The sequence below is a fragment of the Castor canadensis genome, chromosome 9, assembly GCF_047511655.1.
Source record: "Castor canadensis chromosome 9, mCasCan1.hap1v2, whole genome shotgun sequence".
Lineage (NCBI taxonomy): Eukaryota > Metazoa > Chordata > Mammalia > Rodentia > Castoridae > Castor > Castor canadensis.
In genome coordinates, this window is record NC_133394.1 from 42891994 (window position 1) to 42918584 (window position 26591).

Genomic DNA, 26591 nt, shown 5'->3' on the forward strand with positions numbered 1-26591 from the left:
AAAGCTGAAGAGAACATGGGACAGTGCAAGTCTAAGGACTGAGACTTTAAGAGTTATGCTAACGCAGTTTTTAGACACTGCTGCTGTTGTTTGTCTGCAAGTCTGAGCACCGAGACTTTATTTTTTTTTTTTTTAGTTTAAATTTGTTTTTTTTTTGTTTTTTTTTGTTTTTTCATTTTTCTTTTATTATTCATATGTGCATACAAGGCTTGGTTCATTTCTCCCCCCTGCCCCCACCCCCTCCCTTATCACCCACTCCACCCCCTCCTGCTCCCCCCCTCAATACCCAGCAGAAACTATTTTGCCCTTATCTCTAATTTTGTTGTAGAGAGAATAAGCAATAATAGGAAGGAACAAGGGGTTTTGCTGGTTGAGATAAGGATAGCTATACAGGGCATTGACTCACATTGATTTCCTGTGCGTGGGTGTTACCTTCTAGGTTAATTCTTTTTGATCTAACCTTTTCTCTAGTACCTGTTCCCCTTTTCCTATTGGCCTCAGTTGCTTTAAGGTATCTGCTTTAGTTTCTCTGCGTTAAGGGCAACAAATGCTAGCTAGTTTTTTAGGTGTCTTACCTATCCTCACCCCTCCCTTGTGTGCTCTTGCTTTTATCATGTGCTCATAGTCCAATCCCCTTGTTGTGTTTGCCCTTGATCTAATGTCCACATATGAGGGAGAACATACGATTTTTGGTCTTTTGGGCCAGGCTAACCTCACTCAGAATGATGTTCTCCAATTCCATCCATTTACCAGTGAATGATAACATTTCGTTCTTCTTCATGGCTGCATAAAATTCCATTGTGTATAGATACCACATTTTCTTAATCCATTCGTCAGTGGTGGGGCATCTTGGCTGTTTCCATAACTTGGCTATTGTGAATAGTGCCGCAATAAACATGGGTGTGCAGGTGCCTCTGGAGTAACAGTCTTTTGGGTATATCCCCAAGAGTGGTATTGCTGGATCAAATGGTAGATCGATGTCCAACTTTTTAAGTAGCCTCCAAATTTTTTTCCAGAGTGGTTGTACTAGTCTACATTCCCACCAACAGTGTAAGAGGGTTCCTTTTTCCCCGCATCCTCGCCAACACCTGTTAGTGGTGTGTTGCTGATGATGGCTATTCTAACAGGGGTAAGGTGGAATCTTAGTGTGGTTTTAATTTGCATTTCCTTTATTGCTAGAGGTGGTGAGCATTTTTTCATGTGTTTTCTGGCCATTTGAATTTCTTCTTTTGAGAAAGTTCTGTTTAGTACACATGCCCATTTCTTTATTGGTTCATTAGTTTTGGGAGAATTTAGTTTTTTAAGTTCCCTGTATATTCTGGTTATCAGTCCTTTGTCTGATGTATAATTGGCAAATATTTTCTCCCACTCTGTGGGTGTTCTCTTCAGTTTAGAGACCATTTCTTTTGATGAACAGAAGATTTTTAGTTTTATGAGGTCCCATTTATCTATGCTATCTCTTAGTTGCTGTGCTGCTGGGGTTCCATTGAGAAAGTTCTTGCCTATACCTACTAACTCCAGAGTATTTCCTACTCTTTCTTGTATCAACTTTAGAGTTTGTGGTCTGATATTAAGATCCTTGATCCATTTTGAGTTAATCTTGGTATAGGGTGATATACATGGATCTAGTTTCAGTTTTTTGCAGACTGCTAACCAGTTTTCCCAGCAGTTTTTGTTGAAGAGGCTGCTATTTCTCCATCGTATATTTTTAGCTCCTTTGTCAAAGACAAGTTGGTTATAGTTGTGTGGCTTCATATCTGGGTCCTCTGTTCTGTTCCACTGGTCTTCATGTCTGTTTTTGTGCCAGTACCATGCTGTTTTTATTGTTATTGCTTTGTAATATAGTTTGAAGTCAGGTATTGTGATACCTCCAGCATTGTTCTTTTGACTGAGTATTGCCTTGGCTATTCGTGGCCTCTTGTGTTTCCATATAAATTTAACAGTAGATTTTTCAATCTCTTTAATGAATGTCATTGGAATTTTGATGGGAATTGCATTAAACATGTAGATTACTTTTGGGAGTATCCACATTTTTACTATGTTGATTCTACCAATCCATGAGCATGGGAGATCTCTCCACTTTCTATAGTCTTCCTCAATCTCTTTCTTCAGAAGTGTATAGTTTTCCTTGTAGAGGTCTTTCACATCTTTTGTTAGGTTTACACCTAGGTATTTGATTTTGTTTGAGGCTATTGTAAATGGAATTGTTTTCATACATTCTTTTTCCGTTTGCTCATTGTTAGTGTATAGAAATGCTAATGATTTTTCTATGTTGATTTTATATCCTGCTACCTTGTTATAGCTATTGATAATGTCTAGAAGCTTCTGAGTCGAGTTTTTTGTGTCTTTAAGGTATAGGATCATGTCATCTGCAAATAGGGATATTTTGACAGTTTCTTTACCTATTTGTATTCCTTTTATTCCTTCTTCTTGCCTAATTGCTCTGGCTAGGAATTCCAGTACTATGTTGACTAGGAGTGGAGATAGTGGGCATCCTTGTCTGGTTCCTGATTTTAGAGGGAATGGTTTTAATTTTTCTCCGTTAAGTATAATGCTGGCTGTAGGTTTGTCATATATAGCTTTTATAATGTTGAGGAACTTTCCTTCTATTCCTAGTTTTCTTAGAGCTTTTATCATGAAATGATGTTGGATCTTATCAAAGGCTTTTTCTGCATCTATTGAGATGATCAAGTAGTTTTTGTCTTTGCTTCTGTTAATGTGGTTTATTACGTTTATTGATTTTCATATGTTGAACCACCCCTGCATCCCTGGGATGAAGCCTACCTGGTCGTGGTGAATAATCTTTTTGATGTGTTGCTGAATTCAATTTGCCATTATTTTGTTGAGGATTTTTGCATCAATGTTCATTAAGGAGATTGGCCTATAGTTCTCCTTTTTGGAGGTATCTTTGCCTGGTTTGGGGATAAGTGTAATACTGGCTTCATAAAATGTGTTTGGCAGTTTTCCTTCCCTTTCTATTTCATGGAACAGTTTAAGGAGGGTTGGTATCAGTTCTTCTTTAAAGGTCTGATAGAATTCAGCAGAGAATCCATCAGGTCCTGGACTTTTCTTTTTGGGGAGACTCTTGATTGCTGCTTCAATTTCATTTTGTGTTATAGGTCTATTCAGGTGATTAATTTCCTCTTGGTTCAGTTTTGGATGATCATATGTATCTAGAAATCTGTCCATTTCTTTTAGATTTTCAAATTTATTTGAATATAGGTTCTCAAAGTAGTCTCTGATGATTTCCTGGACTTCCATGGTGTTTGTTGTTATCTCCCCTTTTGCATTCCTAATTCTACTAATTTATTTTTTTTCTCTCCTCATTTTAGTCAGGTTTGCCAGAGGTCTATCGATCTTGTTTATTTTTTCAAAGAACCAACTTTTTGTTTCATTAATTCTTTGTATGGTTTGTTTGGTTTCTATTTCGTTGATTTCAGCTCTTATTTTTATTATTTCTCTCTTTCTATTTGTTTTGGGATTTGCTTGTTCTTGTTTTTCTAGGAGTTTGAGATGTATATTAGGTCATTGATTTGGGATCTTTCAGTCTTTTTAATATATGCACTCATGGCTATAAACTTTCCTCTCAAGACTGCCTTAGCTGTGTCCCATAGGTTCTGGTAGGTTGTGTTTTCATTTTCATTGACTTCTAGGAACTTTTTAATTTCCTCTTTTATTTCATCGATGATCCATTCTTCATTAAGTAATGAGTTATTTAGTTTCCAGCTGTTTGCATGTTTTTTGTCTTTTGTTGTTGAGTTCTACTTTTACTGCATTGTGGTCAGATAGTATGCATGGTATTATTTCTATTTTCTTATATTTGCTGAGGCTTGCTTTGTGCCCTAGGATATGATCTATTTTGGAGAAGGTTCCATGGGCTGCTGAGAAGAATGTATATTGTGTAGAGGTTGGATGAAATGTTCTGTAGACACCTACTAGGTCCACTTGATCTATTGCATATTTTAGATCTTGGATTTCTTTATTGAGTTTTTGTTTGGATGACCTATCTATTGATGATAATGGAGTGTTAAAGTCTCCCACAACCACTGTGTTGGCGTTTATATATGCTTTTAGGTCTTTCAGGGTATGTTTGATGAAATTGGGTGCATTGACATTGGGTGCGTACAGATTGATGATTATTATTTCCTTCTGGTCTATTTCCCCTTTTATTAGTATGGAATGTCCTTCTTTATCTCGTGTGATCAATGTAGGTTTGAAGTCTACTTTGTCAGAGATAAGTATTGCTACTCCTGCTTGTTTTCGGGGGCCATTGGCTTGGTAAATCTTCTTCCAGCCTTTCATCCTAAGCATATGCTTATTTCTGTCGGTGAGATGAGTCTCCTGTAAACAACAAATTGTTGGATCTTCTTTTTTAATCCATTTTGTCAAACGGTGTCTTTTGATGGGTGAATTAAGTCCATTAACATTAAGTGTTAGTACTGATAGGTATGTGGTGATTCCTGCCATTTAGTTATCTTAGTTGTTTGAAGGTTTGATTGTGTGTACCTAACTTAATGTTACTCTCTACTGTCTTGCTTTTTCTTATCCTGTGGTTTGGGAGCACCGAGACTTTAAAGGGAACATGAGACAGTGCAAGTCTGAGGGCAAAGACTCTAAGAGAGATTACAGGGAACATGGGACAGTGAGACTCTAAGGAAAGAATAGAAAAGAAGCAAGGTTTTAAAGAATTGTAAAGGAGTAAGGCCTTAAAGAATAGAGAAGAAAAGAAGCAATGAAGCTGATGTGCGTCTCCATCTGAGTGCCCAGCACACTTGGCCCCAACTTTCTGCATGTCATCTATCGTTTGTCCTTTCTGCATCTCCAGTCGCCCCCAGCTAGGTTGGTAGAACAGGAGGTCATAGGAAAGCTCTTGAGGCCTGGGGAATTTCTTGATGTGGTCACATTCAAATACAGGACCAACCAGATTCCTCCTAATTCTTCCCGTTATGTGTTGAGTAACCATGAAAGTATTGCCCAACTCTCTTTCCATATTGTATCTTAAAGCAAAGCCCTCGGGAGAACAATAAAATGTTTCATATTATTATTATTTTTTAAAAAGGACAAGTGGTTCTTTTCTACTTTTTCTGTGATTACAAATAGATGACAAAAGTATGCTACTTGAAAAACATCCAAAATAGCAAAATTTTATCCCTCAGAGTTGAAAGTGACATTTTATCACTGAGAAAGTGACTACTAATTGTAAGAAATTTGCACATGAAGACAATAGTTTGAAACAGATATTATAAATGTTCTCATTGCTATGTGATTTTATTGTTGAGTCCTATTAAAATTTCTCATGTTTGCACTTAGAACTCTAGTGAAGTTTTAGAAACTATTTTAAAAATTTTTCCACATAAAGAACCATCTGTCTTTTTTAGTTCAACTGTTAAAAATCAAAATAAAGCATCTTCTATGAGATTTGCACTTAGTAACTGCAACCTGAGAAGAGAGCAAGCAATTTGCTGACATAATTCAACAAAATTTACGACTAATTGACATGTGTAATTAAAAAGTCAATTTTGTGACAGTATAAATACAGCCGATGAAGTTATACTTTAATTTGACATAGATATAATTGTGAGTTTTTGGCCTATCACAGCTGTTAAAAACAAAAAATCAAAACATACTGAGCTGGGGGCAGTGGTGCATGCCTATAATCCCAGCACGTGGAAGGTTTAGGCGAGAGAATTGACACGAGGCCGGTTTGGGTTACATAATAAGACCCTGTCTCAAAACCAAACCAAACCAAACCAAAACTTTGACCTTTAAACCAGACTTTCGAATTGCTTTATCAAATACAAGCTCGATGCAGATTAATCAGAAGGTTTTGCATAATCTCAATTTTTTATATGTAGAGGGAGTTTGGGGGTGGAGGGTCACCCTCAACCGGAGATGTACACCACAGAGTTGAAAACTCAGTGACGGGTCAGGACAGTGGCTTCTGAGTCTCGTTGTGAGTTGGTATGTGCGTAACATGTGGGAAAACTTTTGAAATGCTTCGTTTTGGTGCATCCATTTTAGCCTGGGAGTGGTAGTCTTTAAGTAAAATTGAGCATAATTTACGTTGAAAAGCAAAGGATGTTTACTTAAGATGAAGGATTCCCTATAGCATAGCAGCATTCTAACAGGCTTTGTGATTCTGCAAAATTGCATTATTTTAAGTGTTTTTAAAGTTCCACTGAAGGTGGTGTTGGCCAAGAGACAGACACATGGATTAATGGAACCAGATAGAAAGTCCAGAAATGAACTCATGAAAATATGACCTTCGTTTTTTTGGGGGGAGTGCCAGTGCAAGGATTTGAACTCTGGGCTTTGTACTTGCCAGGCAGGGACTCCACCTGAGGTGAGCCACACCTCCAACCCTTTTTGGAGATGGAGATCTCACTTTTGTCCAGGCTGGCCTGGACCATGATCCTCTCATTTTAGCTTTCTGCCATCTTTGGGATGACAAACACATGCCACCACCTCCAGCTTTTTTCTGTTGAGGTAGGGTCTTGCAAACTCTTTTGCCTGTGCTGACCTGGAACTTCAATCCTCCCAATCTCATCTTTCCAAGTAGCTTGGGGTGACAGGTGCACTGCCATTGTACCCAGCTATTGGTTGAGATGGGGTCTTGCTAACTTTTTCCCAGACTGGCTTTGAACATCCCAATCTCATATTCCTGAGTAGCTAAAATTACAGGCATGAGTCACTGGTACCTGGCCTACTTGATCTTTTTCTCTTCCACCCTTCCTTCCTTCCTTCCTTCCTTTGCTTTGTTTTTCAGTGCCAGGGATGCAACCCAGAGCACTGAACGTGCTAGACATGCACTCTACCACCGAGCTACATTGTCCTTTGATCTTTGGCAACTGTGCCAAAGCAATTTGAGGGGGAAAAGGACAGTCTTTTCACCAAATGATACTGGACCAGTTAGACATCTAAGTGTCTACATGCTTAGATATCTATAAAGAAAATAAGAAACCTGGGCATGAACTGTACAACTTACACAAAAATTGACTCAAAGGTAGCATAGGCCTAAACTTAAGATGTAAAAATTTTTTTAAAAACAGGAGAAATCCTTGTGCCCTGGAGTTAAGAGTCTGAAGAAATGACACCAAAAGCTGAATCTATAAGAGAAAAATTGAGAAATTGCAATTAAAATTTAAAAATTGCTCTACCAAAGGCCAAGAAGATGAAAAAACAAGTTCATGTTGGAAGAAATTATTTGCAATCATATATCTGACAAAGATGTAGATCCAAAAAAATAGTTTTACTTTTCGTGAGGATAGTACTGGGGTTTCACGCTTGCTAGGTAGACACTCTACCACTTGAGACATGCTTCCAGAACCCCATCCAAATATTTTTTAAAAGCTTTCAAATACAACAATAAGGAAACAAAGGCTGGGCAGAGTGGTGTATATCTGCAATCCCAGCTACTTGGAAGGCAGAGATTGGGAGGGTTGTGGTTTGAGGCTGGCCCCAGGCAAAAAGTGTGAGACCCTATCTGAAAAATAACTAAAGCAAAAAAGGCTTGAGGTGTGGCTCAAGTGGTGGAGTACCTGCCTAGAAAATGCACGGCCAGACACTTAACCAAAAAAGATCTAAGTGTAATAAATAAGTACATGAAAAAGATCTTTAACAGTATAACAAAAGACAAAATTACAACAAATTTAATGGTTAGAATTGGCTTTTAATTGTGATTTATGAGTTGGGGCAAACTGGTGAACATCGGGTTACTTCCAATCACTTACTTGGAAAGGTCAAGCAGAGGCGATTCTTTATTGCTTACTTGGGTAGACTGTCATTTCCTGTTTCAGGAACAACTGGTCTGTTTGCTTCTTTAAAGCTTCAGTTAGATTACAAGACACTTAGCATACTTGACTCCATGTTGTTCTGGTTTGATCTGTTGGGGTCTAGTGGACCCCACTAGTGGCCATTGTTTTAAACTGCAGGAACTCAGTCCAAAACACTGGCCTCCCATAATTTTTGCTTAGTAATCATTAATTATAGGAGACTGAATATGGCCTCCAAAATGTCTGTGCTTTTCTTTCTTGAATGGGAGAGTGGCTGAATTTCAAACCATAGCCTCACATATACTAGGCAAGCACTGTACTACCAAGTTACTTTCCCAACCGCATCTATGTCTTAATTCCTGGAATCTGTGAATGTTATCTTTTATGGCCAAAAGGGACTTTTCAGATGCAATCCTGAGGTGAGGTGATAATCCTGGGTCCTTAGAAGAGGAAGGCAAGAATGACAAATGAAGAAATCAGGCAATGGAAGCAGAGAAAGATTTGAAGATGCTACACTGGTAGCTTTGAAGTTAGAGACAGGAACCAGCAGCCAAAGAATGCAAAGCATGCCTATATACCAACTGTAGTATATTATGGAATTAGATAGGAAGTAAGCCAAGTGGTGTCATCCCAGGAATCTATTTAAAGATCATACTTTATAATTAGTCCTGCAAAATGGAGGTAGAGGATCCAGTCTTATGGGGAATGTGTGTGGAACAGCTTTTCGTGGAGTATCTTCCTTGGCACAACTGAGCTACAACAAGCTAAATATTTCTGAGTTCCTGGTGCATTGGTTCCAAGACCAGCACTACAGCTTGGTGCTTAGAAGTTAGGATCTATGATGAGAAGAACATAGCTTAATAACCCTTCTGGGTTATGTATTGGTCATGTGACTTGCAGGAAATTAACTCTAAAAGTTTTTTCCTTCTACAAAATGGCGGTGGTGAGAGCACTTACTTTCTAGTGTTATTCAATTAGATGAAATAACATGTTCGGTGTGCTACTCTAGAGGAGTAACTACTACTACTAGTAACTGCACTAACACACATCGTTTTGGCTATTACTATTGTGATTCTATTCATCATCCATCTTCTTGGATCATTAAAATGTGTAACAGCATATTAAACACTCAGAGAAGTCCTACTGGAAAAGAACCAAGATAAATTTTGCAGAACCTTCCAGGTTCCATTACTATCCTGAGGAGCTGGGAGGGAGCCTCTGTAACCAATGTGGACATGGCTGGAAGGTGGGGAGAGACAGCAGGGTCTGTTTTTTGCTCTGGAGGCCACATTACCACCATGATGCAGGGGCTTGGGTAGCAATCTCCATTCCCATTTTTCAGGAAGCAAAATCAAGTCCCAGAATGTTCACCCTGTAGGTGAAGACTTAAATTCAAATTTCCTGGCATCTCTTTCCAGGTGTACTATTTTTGAGTCACCTGGATATATTATTTCGCTCTTACCTGCCTCGAATTTTGTTATTAATGAGTAAGTTGAGAAGAAAGCTGTGATTGTCCAAAAAGTAAATTTGGGTTCCTTTAACACCATAATTGGAAAAGGAGATGAGATGGTTTTTCAGCATGACATAAAGCTTTCTGCACTTCATAAAACCTAAGGTATAGTCAGTCACTCCCCTGGGGAATGGAGATGAATGGCTGCTCTCTGCAGGGCTCACTCTGGGAGGTGGAGCAGTGTGAGGAGGCAGACTTTCTTACAGCCACTTTGGCAGTTTGGAGCTACATTCTTTTCTCATGGTGTCATTGAGTGTTGAAACCCGTAACTTCTCTTTTCACCTTTATCATCTGTTCCCAGATTTGGGGCAAGAAACCTGTGGTGGTGAGGGGAGGTGACAGTATGGACCGGCCTTCTTGTTTAACTGGTTGTATCATTTATGTGGCAATTAGTTCCCATGAACCTTGGTCCCAGCAGGTTGGCAGAAAGGTTCTTCTCACTCACCTGCGAGGGCCAGTCCCACAGAGTCACAGAGGAGCAAAAGTTGCCTATTGTGAAATATTCCACTTCTGCTGTTTACTTCAGTCAAACCCTGTATGTTATTGCCCATCTCCTGTGCCATGGAGGCCTCTGTTCTTTGTAGTCAGTCACTAATGAAAGGCTTCAAGATGCTGCGAACCTTCTAGACACCCCTCTGATTTGTGAAGATGCTCTACTAACCCCAAAGTTGAGAAGTCAAAGGTTCCAATTGATTTGCTGTGACCTGTCTGCTGTCTTTGGTTTGTGTTCCATACAAAATGGTGTTTGATTTTCTACGCACTTCCCTCTTACTGAACTGCACCCAAAATAAACACCCGATTGGCTGTTCAAACACACGCACTCTGCTGACGTTCAAATCCCCACACTGTACCACATGCTGCTGTGTATAGAGGCCTTGACAGCCTGGAAAACCACTAGCTTATTTAGCATTTCCAGTTTAGTACAGATGACAATTTTGTCCACCCTAATTTTCAAAGGGTTTCATGTTGTATTTCATGCCTACAAGTACTCAGCCTGGGATCTGGTTTACATAAAATGATGCTGACGGTAAGAGGAAATGAACCATGTTTTGAGGGAAGTAGAATTAGAGTCAGTTACAAAAGTACTGAAGATAGAGTTGTCTTGACACCTGGCGACCCAGGCCCAGGCAAGGAAGAGCTGGAGCTTATTATGTGGTGGGAGGGCGGTACCTGGATTCTGACTCCAACTGTACCACTGAGTGTTCTGGCTTTCGGACATATTATTACATTTCCTCTTCCTAACTAAATTCATGTTTTCCAAATTCACCGAGATGCAACAGTCCCCAGCCCCGCTGAATGAATTGGAAGTTTTCTGCAAAACACACACACACACACACACACACACACACACACACACACAGAGCCGTGCATCATTCTTTTAGAACTATATTTTGGGAAAGGCTGGAAAGATAATATCTAGAGTCTCCCAGTTCTAAAATTGTATAAGTCCTGGATGTTGATTCATCCTTGGCTGGGCAAAATCTGAGGGTAAAATATATTAATGATTCCTACTTAGATTTAGTTTTCCTGTAATTAGTCTGTATTTGTGCTTTGAAAAGTTATAGATATTAATGCTATGATATGTGTTTTATGGATCTATGTATTCTTCACATTTCTCCTTTTCTTTTTGATTTCTTGATTTTAATATCTACCCTGTCTAGATCGTGGTGTTGTGTTGAGGATAAGTAAGATCGGAGTGTAAAACTTTTTTGGTGTTGTTATTGTTATTGCCATTAGTGAAATAACTGCCACAAGACAGACTCTGCTTTTATCAATTTGATAGATCTGTTATTCTCTTTGGCTTTGTTCCTATTTGTAAAAGCTCAGAAAAACAAAACACAATTATTTCATATTTATTTATTGATTTATTCAAAGATTTTGAGTATCTACTCTTTACAAAGGATGTACTATGTTCTGGGGTGAGGAATATTAAAATGAATAGAGCACCTTTTCCCTTTTTTTATATGGAAACTACACCAGCACTAATACTTTTGGGGGGTGTTAGTGTTACTGGGGTTTGAACTCAGGTGCTCTGCCACTTGAGCTGCACCCCGCCCCCCCCAGCCCTTTCTGCTTTTAGTTTGTTTTTCAGATAAGGTCTCTCACTTTTGCCTGAGTTGACTTTGGACTGAGATCCAACTATTTATGCCTCCTGTGTAGCTGGATTTCAAGTGTGTGCCACTATTCCTGATTGTTCTTTGAGATAAGGTCTCACTAGCTTTTTTGCCTGGACTGGTCTTGAACCGTGATCTTCCTATCTTCATCTCTAGAGCAACTTGGATTATAGGCATGAGTGGTAATAGTTTAAAGGAATAAAATGCTGTGATCTCACCAATGTATCAATACATTTGAAAGGCAATAGCGTGTTGGATACATTTATTATGCTTCCCATAGCCAAGAACTCCTGGCAAAATAAATGTATAGGCCTGCAATAGTCTTTCAGCCCACAGATTGGTAGATATGCATTTAGGCTCCTTCTTCCTAGTGTCTTATTCTTCTCTATGATTCATAGCTGTGTTAGGAACAAATTATGCCACTGTTCCATTCTCTGGGTTCACATCAAAGCAGTGGCACAAATTTATGTAGTGAAATCTGGTTGGGGAACAAGCAGTGGTAAATTATACATATGTAGGCCTCCACACTTAATAAAATACTTTCACATGTAGAAGTTCATTTTCCTTCTCAATAATCCCATGATACAGGCAGGGAAAAGCTTGTGAGCTGTACAGAGAAGCTTGCCCACCAGGACTGGGAGCCAGGATTCCTGGCCCTCTGACTGGTGGCTTTTCCATCTCCTCTAGGATGCCTCTGGGCTGCTACAGCTGCAGTGGCAAAGAAGCATGGGCCCCACCCCAGCTGTGCAGGGGCTGGTGTTGACACAAAGACATGGGAAAGTGACTTTGAGCTCATCATTCTTTTAGTCATTTGTAGGGGCACCGATTCCAAACTTTCACGGCTGTACAGATCTCTCTGCCTCTCTTATCTCTATTCTGGTGTATTCTCTGAAGTGCAGTTAATGTTTTCTGACTTTAGAACATGATCTCTGAGTAAGAGCATGTTAATCCATCATTTTGGCTAATCTTTAGGACAATAAATGCATTTACTATCTCCCATTAAGGTATTAACATTTAGAGTTCAAACAGAATGGAGTAAGGCCAGCAGGGAAGCAAGTATATGCTTGGAATTCTCCTCCAATCCCCCAATCACCCCATGTGGTTCATCATTTTCTAAAGGCAGGGTAGCAGGAGCCTCCTCCCTTTTGGTCAGGAGAAACCAGAAAACCAGTCTGGCTGTGGAGGACAAAACCATCCTTTAATGTTCCCTGGGAGCATTGAAGGCAAGCTCTATTTGGAGTCAGCCAGTTATTAGTACTGGGGTTTCTGAAGAAGGTGTCAAGTTCCCATGCAGCTGAGAATTGGGGAGTCAGAGTGGGCAGGTGGCCATGACCTAGAATAGGATAGGACCCCAGGTATAGGGTTAGGGTAAAGAGGCAATACCCCGCCAGAACCCAGGATTCTAGGGAGATCTACTACCCAGATTTAGCAAATAAAAATCTGAGGTGCCTAATTAGATGTGAACTTCAGGTAAATGGAGAATAAGTTTTTAGTGTGACCAACATAGAAGTTAATTATCCTTTTTCTGAAATTCTTGGGATGAGAAATGTTTCCAACTTTGAATTCTTTCAGATTTGTAATATTTGCTATACATAATGAAGAATCTTAGGGATCAGATCCAAGTCTAAATACAAAATTATTTTAGGTTTCATATATGCCTTTTTTATATAGCCAGGAGGTGGTTTTATACAATATTTTTAGTGTACCCGTGTTCTCACTGTGACCTGTCGTATCACACGGGATCTACTATAGAATTTCCCACCAGTGACATTACGTTGGCACTAAAAGTTTCAGATTTTGGAGCATTTTGGATTTCAGATTTTTGGATAGGACATGCTGAACCTGTACAAGCAATCTGAATTTGGCTGGGCATCCTGTATATTGTGTGGTAAAGCCAACCACATTGAAATGCTTCCAAACTTTTGGAGAACAACCTTCCACTTTTCTCCATTATTCCACTTTTTTCCCAGCATTCAATTTTTTCCTGCTTCCATTAAGATCTCCCTCTAGTTTTCACCATCTTCTATGTCATGAACCTGATAGCTGTAGTTATAAGTAAGGTTAGAGGAAAGAGGGGTTAATTTCCAAAATAATAACGTATCTGCAATTTTATTTCTAACTTACATGATTAAAGTTGACATTCATATAGAATGTCAACAGATCAGAGTTAAAAAGTCTCTCTATGAGTAGTTTATAATCCTCATTTCTTTTTCTTTCTTTCTTTTTTTTTGCAGACTGGGGTTTGAACTCAGGGCTTAAGCCTTGAGCCACTCCACCAGCCCTTTTTATTGTGAAGAGTTTGTATGAGATAGGTTCTTGCAACTGTTTGCTCAGGTGGGCTTCAAAACACGATCCTCCTGATCTCTGCCTCCTGAGTAGCTAGGATTACAGGCGTAAGCCACAGGTGCCCAGCTCCCATTTCTTATAATCAGTTTAAATTTTAAGTTTTATAGGAACTCTATATTCCCTATGCAATAGTTTTTATTTATTTAAAATAGAAAATCAATAATTAGGTATTAATTCTACTTGTGTTGGTGTTGGTTGTAATAAGGATGCCTTTTGCTTAGACAAGACAAAATATTGAAAATGGTGTTTGGCTTCTTTCTTCCCACTCAGGTTCTGTGCCCTTCTTAATTTTCTTCCATGGAAACAGTATCTTCAGGATTGACCCAGAAGGAACGAATCATGAACAGTTAGTGGTGAATGCTGGCAGCTATGTGATCATGGATTTTCATTACATGGAGGAAAGAATCTATTGGGTAGACTTAGAAAGGCAACATTTGCAAAGAGTTTTTCTGAATGGGTCAAGTCAAGAGGTAAGTTATCATTACCCATGGTATTTGAGGCATCTATGTTCAGGCTGACAGATATGATAGATTGAATTCTCAATGTATAGCTAAATGAAAATACATTATGGATCAAATGTGCATCTGTCAAATGTGGGTATTTAACCTGTGTTGGTCATACTACATGATTGAATAATCTCACAAATTGATATTCAAGAAGTCCCCAAAAGGAGAATGTGAGGACATGAATGTAATTTTGAAAATATTTAAGTTCATTATGATTAAAACAGATTATTTCCATGATTTTCTACCCCAGTGGTTCTCAGTTGAGGGGCAATTGTGCTCTTAGAGGATATTTGACAATGTCTGGGAACACTTTTGTTTGTCACAACTAGGTGAGATAGGAGAGAGGTCTTTCTGGCATCTCTGGGTAGAGTCCAAGGCTGCTCCTGTACCCCCTACAATACGCAGGACAGGCCCTATAATAAAGAACTATCCAGCCCAAAATGCCAACAGTGCTGAGATTAAGAAATCCTGTTGCATCTGTACATAATCTCTGTCATTTGGGGGAAAATTATGTGACATTTTGGAAGAAAAAATTATGTGACATAATTAAACACCTTTTAATCTTAAGGTGTTTGCACTCTGAAAAAAAATGAAGCAGAGGACAGATATAAAGTATTGTACTTCAAGTACATACAAAAGGTCCTTAATCTTTCTTTTAAACTGGTAGAACCCTTAAATGAGTCCCAGGAGGAATGTTCTTTCACTACTTTGGAGATGGATTACAGAGAGCAGGTGATTAGCAAAACCTTAAGCATTTATTCGCAACACAAAGTGTTCATTGTGTTTTTAAACCTTTCTTCCTCCAATTATTCCTAAAAGCTTCAATTAGGTGCTAATCTGTTTTATCACATCACTAATACGTGCTAATCTCACTTTTAACAAGTATAGCTACTCAGTATTCTCCAGCCATCTGGTAGAATAGTTTCAGAATCCTGAGTCTAAGAATCTGAGGCTTCCTGTACCACAGAACAAGAAAAAATGGAAACAGTTGTGAAGTTATGTCAAGTTATTAGGAACAGATTGTCCTGATACCTAAAGTCCCACCATTATATTCCCTCCTTTGGGTCAAAACATTGTGTACAAAGGACAACTCTTAAAATACGAACAGTTTGTCTGGGAGAGCTAACATATCAGCAGTTGCTCAAATGCATTGGCTGGATTGCTTTGAGATGTTGAGTAGCACAAGCTTGAGACTGAGCTAGCTCTCCAAATCCAAGTTAAGTGAAGTTACATGGGGAGCTGGAACTCTGTAATGGTGGGGATATTACACCTTGGGAATCTGCAGCGGTACAAATCAGGTCTTCCGTCCACCTTGTCCCAAGGGGACTGGTTGATTGTTTAGGAATGAAATCAGGAAATGGAGAAATGGAGATGGTTATTTCTATCATGGAGGACTGGGAACAGCCTAAGGCATATAAACAGAATCCCTGCCTATCTGGTCATGGTGTGAAAGCCCTGAGATCCATAGGAAGGAAGGAGACAGATAAAAATAGAAGAAATTCTTCCTCTTTAAAGCTTTATGCTCAAGGGTATCATGCTGGAGTTTGGCAAAGATTGGAATTAGGCTCATGTGAGGATTTAGGGAATTCCATTAACAAATGGAATTGAATAAACTGGGTTTGAGCATCAAAGTCCCACTGTTACGAACTGGAGGTATGGCTCAAGGGTAGAGTGCTTGAAGGCCCTGAATTCAATCCCCAGTACTGCCCCTCCCTGCCAAAATCCCACCATTACTATAGTTGAAAATATTGTTACATTAGGGCTGATTGCCTAATTTCAGTAGTGTACAGGGTTATTTTCAGCTCCAAAGGTCTGACATATATAGTATATGTAGAGATATTCACATGGGGGATGGGTATGATTGCTGCATCAAAACAAAGGCACCTTATCTGTTACTGTTCCTTATTCAGATAACTTGGAGGATGCATACAAATAACAAGTACTTAAAAGAACAGACTTTTTATACATAGAGAGAAAACAATTTTGCTGTGACTTGGGAAATGTGAATAATAGTTTTGAAATTTGATCTTACAGAGAGTATGCAAAATAGAAAAAAATGTTTCTGGAATGGCAATAAATTGGATAAATGAAGAAATTATTTGGTCAAATCAACGGGAAGGAATCATTACAGTAACAGATATGAACGGAAATCATTCCCATGTTCTTTTAAGCACCTTAAAATATCCTGCAAAGATAGCAGTTGATCCAGTAAAAAGGTAAAATCTGACATTTTCAGACATTGACATACATTTCAAATCTAATGAAGATTCCTGGAGTAATGACACCTTAAAGTCTAAGGATTCCTTGTGACCACTGCCCTCTTTGTACAGTCCACCAACACCATTTTCAAACACTACCTACCAAGATTTTCTGCTATTGAAGCACAATTCTCATTCTAACTTGAAATCTCATGAGATTTCCATAACAAGCAAGACTTAAATGTTGAATTGAATTCTCATTCCAAATAGTCAAGGTGGCTCTGTGCAGGAACCAAGGACTGGTGAAACACTGAGTGTGACATTCAGTGACATCCATTCAATGATGAGTCTATGTGATTTGTTTGCCCTCAGGTTTATATTTTGGTCTTCAGAGGTGGCCGGCAGCCTTCACAGAGCAGACCTCAGTGGCATTGAGGTGAAGACTCTGTTAGAGACGCCAGAGAAAATAACAGCTATGTCACTCGATGTGCCTGATAAACGGCTCTTTTGGGTTCAGGAGAATAGGGAAGGAAGCAATTGTCATATTTGGTCCTGTGATTATGATGGAGGCTCTGTCCATGTCATCAAACATCAAACACAGTAGGTTTTGCTTGTGGTATAAAATAAAACAATTGTCATTAGAACTTTGTGTGATAAATTAATTTGACTTTTGTCAACTAAATGGGTATGAGTAGTTGAGCACATAGATTTTTTCGGTCCAAAATAAATTTACCAAATTATTAGATGGTGATTTTGGTTCGGTTATAAAACTTTTCTTATGTTTGGCTTTCTTTAATGTGGGAATAATGTGTGTTTCTTGGTATTATTATAAAGCTTAAGTAAATACATGCAAATAAAAATAGAGCATTTGCCATATAGTAAGTTCTTATATGTTGGTTTTTGTTATTCTTTTTGGAATTACTTGTGGTATATTTTGTGAAGCATCTTTCATGTGACTTGCTGTGTTACCAGCTTGTGAAAGCAGCAGAAATCAGCCAAGTGTGAAACTAACAAAACCAGAAATTCACTGGTATCCTGTTCCTATTTTTTCTCCTTGATAATCTGAAGCTAGAAATTATATCCTACTATTTCAGAATTATAATGACAGAAACAAAATTTAAATTCAATATTCTTTTCAACCTAAAAGAGAAATAATCAAATGGTAGGTGATAAAAATTCTAACACAAAGGGAGATGGAATGAAAGCATGATAATCCAAGGAGCAAATGTTCTGCCATTCTTCATTTTTTTTTTTTTATTGTTTTTAGGCACAGTTTGCTTGCAATGTCCCTTTTTGGTGACCATATCTTCTATTCAACTTTGAAAAAGAAGGCAATCTGGATAGGCAACAAATATACCGGGAAGGCTATGGTTAGAATTAACCTCAACTCATCCTCTGTAGCACCGCATGAACTTCGAGTAGTGCATCCACTTGTACAGCCCAAAGTAGAGGAGGATGCTCGGGACTCTGGTGAGTCTTTTTATACCTTGCACATAGTCACTACCCATCTACTTGCTCAAGCCAGATATTTAGGGGTTGTAGAGAGAGAAAAATAATTTTTATTCAGTCCTCATAAGTTCTTAGTTAAAACATACTCCTACAACAAAAGACAGCTTAACAAGAGAAAAACAAATAAGCATTTATTAAAATGAATATGAAGTTATACCTAAGGAAGACATCTAGGGAATGAACAATTCTCAAAGAGGTGGCTTTGAGTTCTAGATTTCATAGCATCTTCAACAAAGACAAGTAATTTTTAGAGCCAAGACAAAAAATACTGTCAGTTTCTACTGGTGGGCATTTTGTGGAAGGATAATAAATGACAGATAAAGGCCAGTTCGTAGAGCTTAAGGTACATTCCTCTGGTACCATCTCCAGGTGAAGTGCAGGTAGAGTGGCTTTGCTCTGCCTGGTAGAAAAGGGCTGTGGGTTCTCCTTTGTCTTTGTGAGTCTTTCTCTGCTTTAGTCAAATAAAGGGAGAGCAGAGAACTTTCTTGCTTCTGTGATTGCTTCATCACCTCCTTATTTTAGGATTGCACATTCTTGTCTCCTTGGTTTTTCCCCTTGGTTTCCTTGCCTCACCCCCAATTTCCAATCTGCCAACAAATTATTTCCATTCTACCTCCTAAGTACATCTCAAACCTCAACTTCTCTCTTCTACTGCCACCACTATCATTCAAACAACAAGTCTTTCCTGCCTGGCCCACTCTAGTGACCACTCAAATTATCATTCTGGTTTTCCCTCTTGCTTATAAATGATAAATAGTTTTCATAGAATCTTTCAAAGACTTTCTTTGCATTTAAATTGAAAACTCACCATTGTATCAGGCCTGACAATATTTAACCAACCTGTTCTAATAGTACTCTCTTCCTCCTCAGGCTTTATGGCAACTCTTCCTTCCTACAGGTCCTCAGATGTGCCACGCTTCCTCATGTCTTTATGCTTTTGCAGTCACTCTGTGTGCCTTGCTTCTCTTCAGTTCTGAGCCTGAGTGTCATGTGTCATGTCTTCCCATAGACCTTCTCTGATGCAGCCCCTTTACCTCTTGTTTTCCTCTCATCATCAGGTGTTTTTATGTATTAATTTGCTTTCTTTTTGACTTTCCCACTTGGTTATAAGTGCCACATGTACAGTGGTTATTCATAAAAAAATAAATTTTAACTAACAAATGTTAACTAAGTGAATGAATGATTGACTAAATCTAGTCATGCTCCCAAATTTCTACTTCCAAATACGGTCTTCTCTGTTTGAACTCTTTAGTATCTGATTTCTTGGTTCTAAAAAAAATGTTAGACTTTAAAAGTTTTGTTGTAAGTTTTTTTAATAATTGTTAAGCTGTTCAATGTGGTTTATATGTCACGCAAATGATGTTACCATAATAGTTCACCTTTATGTAAATGTTTTATTGCAAAAAGATTTCTAGCTGGGGGTGTGGCTCAAGTGGGTGATTTCTTGTCTAGCAAGGCCCTGAGTTCAAACCCCAGTACCACAAAAAAAATTCTAGCTACTCAGGAGGCTGAAGGTCAGGAGGATCGAAATTTGAAACCAACCCTAGGCAAACAGTTCTTGAGACACTACCTTGAAAAAAACCCATCACAGAAAGTGCTGGTGGAGTGGCTCAATGTGTTGAAAATCCAGGATTGCAAAAAAATTTGTTTTTTACTGGCTGAAAAGGATTTTAAAATATATTTAACTTTATTCTCAAATAGCCCTTTGAGGTGCAGAAAGAGTGATGAGAGTGATGAAAGGGAATTGTTTTTTCCCTTGTGTCCTTCCTGGTGGAGGCCATTAGAGTTGGTGACAGTAATGTAAGGTGCTGTAGGTCCCGTCCATACTCAGTATGTATGTGTGTTCATACCCTCCCTGGACATGGCTCCTGAAGAGAGTTGGGGAGACTGAAAAGGAGTGGAAGGAAGTCTGAGGTCAAGGGAGAATTGACCTTACTATTTCTTATATCCTCAGACAAGTAAATAATAGTGATCATCTTTTTATTCGGTTTCTTTTAGAAACTAGCTAGAAGCTATCATTTAACTTCATTAAGGACTATGCTTTCAATGCAAGTGATGAGAAACTATAAAGAATAAGGTGAAGCATTTATTCAGAGTTATTTTCAAAAGTTGATTTATTTGAATTTACAAAGCATGAGTTGTGGCAACAGTGTAACTGTGGGTTGTAACACCACATTAAATTGCAGCAATCTATAAAACAGAAGGTGAACATAGTCTAGATGTAAAGACAGTGAATCCAATAGGTGGCCAGCTACCTCCGACCGGAAGTCTGACTCAAGCTACCTTCAGATACAACTGTGTGAGTGCTGAGGACACACGGTGAAACTGTAACAACAATGCTTTGAAGAAGTACTCACAGTCTCCTTTGTCATCACTGTCCGTCATCATGCCTTCTCCTGCATTTACATGCAGACTCAGAGTTTCCATGGGCTTTATCTTATTGGTTCATCAAGCAACATTGTGACACAGGAAGAGTAGGAATAATTGTACTCATTTCAGGGTTGAGAAACTGAAGAAATGGAGTGACTTTTCAGTTTTTTCTCAGCCCTGACAGTTAGGTATGGATTTGGGAGAAAAAATCCTGATTATTAGTCTCTCAGTTTATGTCCTCCCTTCCTTCTCTCTCTCTCTTTCTCCCTCTCTCATTCATTTTGCTTTTTTTCTTTTTGTGACAAGGTCTCACTAATTCAAGATGTAGCTCAAGCTGGCCTCAAACTTGCAATCATCTTTCCTCAGCCTCCTGAATGCTGGGATATAGGTGTGTTCAGTTTATGTTCCTCCTGTTGTAAACACATTCTCTCTTCAGAGTCCTTTTATTTTTCAGCTCCTTTGAAAGAGAAGATCAAATAGGGTCATTAAAAGCATGAATTTCAGAAGAAACCCTATAATAATTCACTAAAGAGTAGCCTCGAACCATATGGCAAATAATGGACCTTGACGGTGCAGAGCTAGAGAAACCTGCAATCTAGAACTCAGCTGACACTGATAGCAGCTCTGATTACTGACCAACAGATAAGCTTTACATGTACTTCAAGTTCTAAGCCCTTTTGATTTCAAGAGCGTTGTTAACTTTGGTCATCATTAGTTAGGTTTAAGTTGTGTTAATGCCTTAGAGAGTAGATATTTTTCACCTGGGAGTTAGGGTGCATGAGTTTCTTGATTTTTTGTGTGAGATGAAAAGCCACAATTGTTCTCCCTAGAGAGATGGTATATAATTTTCATCTTATTCTCAGTGTGGCTGTTACCCTCAAATGCAATTTTGAAATACAGGCTACATCTTAAGGAGAGTGAATTGTGGTTGGTGCATTGCAAAAGTGGATTGATGTTGCCCAAGAAAAATGGAGCGGTTTTGGTTTGGTGATTGTAGTGACACACCTTCTTGTGGCCTTACATTACATCACCCTGAGGTGATATGTTATGTTTAGCATGTCATGTTAGGCGTCAGCTTTGAAATCAATAAGGTCCAGTTATGTAGCTTACATGAGCTGCTAGTACCTTCCTCTTAGCATTGTTATGAATAAGTCATGTCAAATGCTTAGAATCTTGCCTGATAGACATAGTGAGTTTTCAGTAATATTGGCTATTAATCAAACACCATAGGCTGATCCATACAGGAGACACCTTTGCTTTGTGTAATTTTTCCAAAACCTGTTTCTTCAAGTTTCTAAAGATGCTTAGAGAATCAGAAGTTGGTTTCCTGGGATAAGCCAGTCCCAGTGATCATCTTACCCATGATGTACTCTCTGATGTGTTATTGTTCTCGATGGTAAAGTATGGCACAAAATCCCTATCAATTATTTTTTCTAAACAACTCTTCTTCCTGTTTGTTAGTTTGCCTTCAATGTTCCTCCTCAGGCTCTATGGCTTGCAAAAGCAAAGTCACAAAGCTTTTCTAGGTTTGTTGGTTTGCACAAGTCCTGATTGTGGATTCCAATTGGCTGATTGTAGAGGAGTTTCGTGCCAATTGCTGAGCCCCAAGTGGAAGTAGGGAGAGCCACAGGCTGTTTTGCTGAGGATCTGACAGGCTCCTGAAGAATTGCTCTGGTCCCTCCTCTGGGCCACACTTGCTTGCTGTCTGCACCCTCCAAGCTCAGGGTCCTGCAGTGAGAGCATCAAATGCGTGTGCGTGGAGGCTTGGCAAAATCATCTTTGTTGAGGCCTGCATATTTATCTGCCTTCTGGGCGTTTCTTCTCGGGTTTCTTGCAAGTGTTTTAGACTCAAAGGAAATAACAGATCTTCCAGCTTTCATCCCTCAATCCCTAGTCCTACCCTTCCAATCTCCCTTGCTCAGTGTGCAGTGTTACTAGACCCCCCCATCTCCCACAGCAGAAATCCAAGACTTTCCTGATCCTCCCTCTTTCTCACCCTTACCCCAGGAAACCAATCTCCAGCTCCTAACAGTGTAACCACATGTGCCTCTCCCTGCAGCTCTTCCTCCCGAGTGGGTCTCTGCCTCCATTTCCCAGGCTGCAGGGAGCATAAGCCTTCCAAACTGAGAACGCAAGCGTGCCCTGCCTTGGCTTAAACCCATGACAACTCCCAATTGCCGAAACCAGAGTGCAGTCTCTTCAGCTAGTTCACAAAGTCCCCTGCTCATGCCTCAGCTCCAGTCCCACCACTGTATTACATCCTCTGCCACAGCCATTCTCAAAGACTGGATTTCCTCCCCCAGAGGAAAGCTATAGGGAAAGGCGTGCTTCCTCTCCACCCCCCAAGGCCTGTCAGCTTGCTGGGGGACTTTCTTCCTTCTCTTCACTGGCTGTCTTCTCATCTTTTGAGAACCACTTCCTCCCTTACTTCCTGCAGGAATACTTCCCCTGACCAAGTTAGCTGAGTTCTCAGAGAATGTATTCTTGGAGATTGTCTTCTAGGAGACTTTCCTCAACACGTGGAACCAGCATGCTTTGCCATCAATGTCTCTCTAACTTCCTTAGTCCTACAAGGAGAGGGTATCCAGCTACTCACTGTAGTCCCAGGGCCTCCAGAACTTTATTTTTTAATTTTTAAATTGTTTTTTATTCATATGTGCATACAATGTTTGGGTCATTTCTCCCCCCTTCCCGCACCCCCCCCTTACCCTCCTGCTCCCTCCCTTTCCCCCCCACCCCCTCGATACCCGACAGAAACTATTTTGCCCTTATTTCTAATTTTGTTGTAGAGAGAGTAGAAGCAATAATAGGAAGGAACAAGGGTTTTTGCTGGTTGAGATAAGGATAGCTATACAGGGCATTGACTCACATTGATTTCCTGTGCGTGGGTGTTACCTTCTAGGTTAATTCTTTTTGATCTAACCTTTTCTCTAGTTCCTGGTCCCCTTCTCCTATTGGCCTCAGTTGCTTTTAAGGTATCTGCTTTAGTTTCTCTGCATTAAGGGCAACAAATGCTAGCTAGTTTTTTAGGTGTCTTATCTATCCTCACCCCTCCCTTGTGTGCTCTCACTTTTATCATGTGCTCAAAGTCCAATCCCATTGTTGTGTTTGCCCTTGATCTAATGTCCACATATGAGGGAGAACATATGATTTTTGGTCTTTTGGGCCAGGCTAACCTCACTCAGAATGATGTTCTCCAATTCCATCCATTTACCAGTGAATGATAACATTTTGTTCTTCTTCATGGCTGCATAAAATTCCATTGTGTATAGATACCACATTTTCTTAATCCATTCGTCAGTGGTGGGGCATCTTGGCTGTTTCCATAACTTGCCTCCAGAACTTTAAAAAGCATGAGCCTAGCTGGGTGCTGGTGGCTCACGCCTGTAATTCTAGCAACTCAGGAGGCAGAGATCAGAGATCAGGAGGATCATGGTTCAAAGACAGCCCACACAAATAGTTCTTGAGATCCTATCTCAAAAAAATCACTAAAAAAGGGCTGGTAGAGTGGCTCCAGGTATAGGCCCTGAGTTCAAGCCTCAGAACTGCAAAAAATAAAAAGTATGGGTTGAAAAAGTGAATGAGAAAAACATCCTTTAGCACTCTCTTCCCTCAATGATATCATCAAAAGGCATCAATTTTAAAGATATGTAATATCCAAAAACATTGCCTTCCTGACTAATAGAAATAGCCATAATTATTAAGCTTGAGCAGAATTTCATTATTTCATCTAAGCTTCATAACAGCCTTATGAATTAGATGCAATTATTTGTACCATTTTATCGATTAAAAATCTGAGGTTCAGAGATGTCACGATAGATTTTACAAGGTTATGCTGTGGTAGAACTGGGATTTGATCTCAGGTAGATGGATACTGTGCCACCTCCCCAACTGGACTCTTACTATATCATAAATTTCATAGCTTAGGTTATCTTTATTTTTTGGGGGGAAAACCTGTAATTTTCCATGTCATTGTCTATCCATAGCCTCTTGGTGGTTAAATACTTCAGTTTGCACAGACCATGAGGTCAAAACTTTATTTCTCTCTCTCTTCTATCAATTTTACAAACTCTGAAAATCAGTCTAATTGTCTGTCTCTTTCTTTTCTCCCTTCCCTCTCCTGCCCCCTTCTCTTCCTCCTCCTCTCCCTCTCTCCTCTGGCTTCTCTCTCTCTTTCTCCTCTCACTTCTTCTGTTGGGTGTCTGAAAACACAGAATTGATCTCATACATTTGTTGCCATGAATCACTTTTTTAGGCATGGTCCAACTTCTTGGCTAGCTCTCCTTGCTATCTTGACTCCCTGTAAAATTACCTGAATCTCTAGCCAGTATGGGAACTTCTTTGTATAAGAAGAATGACAAAATTTCAAGCTCAACTTCTGGAGATTTTACATTTCATTTACTGTTTACAGATATTATTTTGTAAAGGTTTCTTTTTTTTTTATGTGTTCTTTAAATGTAGATCCCAGTTTTAAGCTTAAAATAGTTTCAAAAGCATATTTGTTGGCAATAAAAGGCATCTATTATCAACACAGTGTGAAAGACTTTATATTCATTTCATGCACAAAAATATTATTGAATTTCTTTAATAATTTGAGTTAATGAGGGAGAATTGACTCCACCTGGAAGTGTACCTGCCTCTGGACATGAGGAGCATGCCCCTCAACACCCCCAGGGGTGAGGGGGAACATCTGATTTGCTGTGATTGCCTCATTCTTGGAGAGTCTACTGTAAGACACTGGTTATTCAGAAACCCGTGGAAAAGATTCATCCTAGAAAGATGATTTTTTTTTCACATAATCTAAAACTATTCATTTAAACACACATATCTGCTATTTTTCACAGAAATCTTAGTGAGATATGGATTGCTACATTCTCCTGACCTCACTCATAGTCAGTGGCATCTTCTTAGTAACTGGAGTCAAATTTACAAGGGCCCATGCCCTTGCCTGGGGCACTGGTTTTGGCAAAGCTGGATTTATAATCTGGGTTTGCCCTGACACCAAATGGCTGCCACTTGTGATGGCTTTTAAGGACTTGGATTTGCTCTTTGTTGTCTTTCTGCCTTCTTGCTATGAGTTCTCACATCTTGCTGGAGCCACAGGCCTGTCTGTAGGGCCCTGGTTTACTTTCTAATCTGACACTTTTTCTTGCCATTTATTTGTTCAAGAAATCAGATTGTCCTGTAGAATTTTCAATTTACTGAATTTTCCAGCTTTTATCTGCATGGTATCATTTAACATGTGCTCTACCTTCTGTATTTCCCAGAGACTTGTACTTTAGTCCTAGAGGCCTGCGGAGAATCCGAATTTTTGCAAGAATGTTTTATGGGACCAACTGCAGGTGGTACTGAATGCTTCCCTTTGTACTACCTTAGGAGGTGTTCTCATTCTTTTTGTAATGCTCAAGGTTAATCAGCAGTGCAGAGGTTGCCAGCCTGGTTCCTCAGCTGAAAAGTTTCTCAGTTAATGGTTTTTAGTGTTACCATTGCTTTTGCATTTATTAGCTGGATTTTTTTCTTTTTAGTGTGGTGACTGGGGTTCTAGTGCTTGAGCCACACCTCCAGTCCATTTTGCTCTGGTTATTTTGGAGGTGAGATCTGGCCAACTATTTGCCTGGGTTAGCCTCTAACTGCAAGTGATCCTCCCAAGTAGGTTTGTTTGTTTTTTGATTCTTATATGGGAAGTAAATAAGAATACCAAGTAGCTGCTGGGCACCAGTGGCTCACGCCTGTAATCCTAGATACTTGGGCTGCTGAGTTGGGGAGGATCAGAGTTCAAGGCAAGCTGGGGTAGGGGTTTATGAAACCTCATCTCAACCAATAGCTGTGCTCAGTGGTTCACCCTGTCATCCTAAGCTACTTGGGAGGCTGAGATCAGAAGAATGGGGATTTCAGGCCAGCCCCCAAAAGTTTGTGATACCTCATCTCAATGGGTAAAGCCTAAAATAGAAGGATTGTAGTCCAGGTCAGCCTGAGCAAATAGCAAGACACTATCTCCCAAATAACCGGAGGAAAAATGGCTGGGGGCGTGGCTCAAGCGGTAAAACACCTGCCTACCAAGCATGAAGCCCTGAGTTCAAACCCCACTACTGCAAAAAACCTAAAAAAGCTATACTTACTAATTCCAGTAGTACAGAATGGCTATTCTTGTATTTCCTTTCTGGCATATCTATTAGCAGAGAAGAATAAACTTCTACACTGGATACTTAGGGAAGCTTTTTGAGAAAGGTTAAGTTGTCATTTATTTATTGAGAACTCATTAATGA

General features: G+C 39.4%; 1 protein-coding gene across 5 annotated transcripts in view; it reads left to right on the forward strand.

Moving 5' to 3' along the window:
• Egf (epidermal growth factor) overlaps positions 1-26591 on the forward strand; it is a 91935-nt gene that overhangs the window by 10777 nt on the left and 54567 nt on the right. For all 5 annotated transcript variants that reach the window (XM_074041531.1, XM_074041532.1, XM_074041533.1 and 2 more), the window contains exons 2-5: positions 14013-14212; positions 16283-16464; positions 16819-17046; positions 17714-17916. In XM_074041531.1, coding sequence (XP_073897632.1) covers positions 14013-14212; positions 16283-16464; positions 16819-17046; positions 17714-17916 — 813 coding nt within the window. The remainder of the gene's footprint in view (positions 1-14012; positions 14213-16282; positions 16465-16818; positions 17047-17713; positions 17917-26591) is intronic.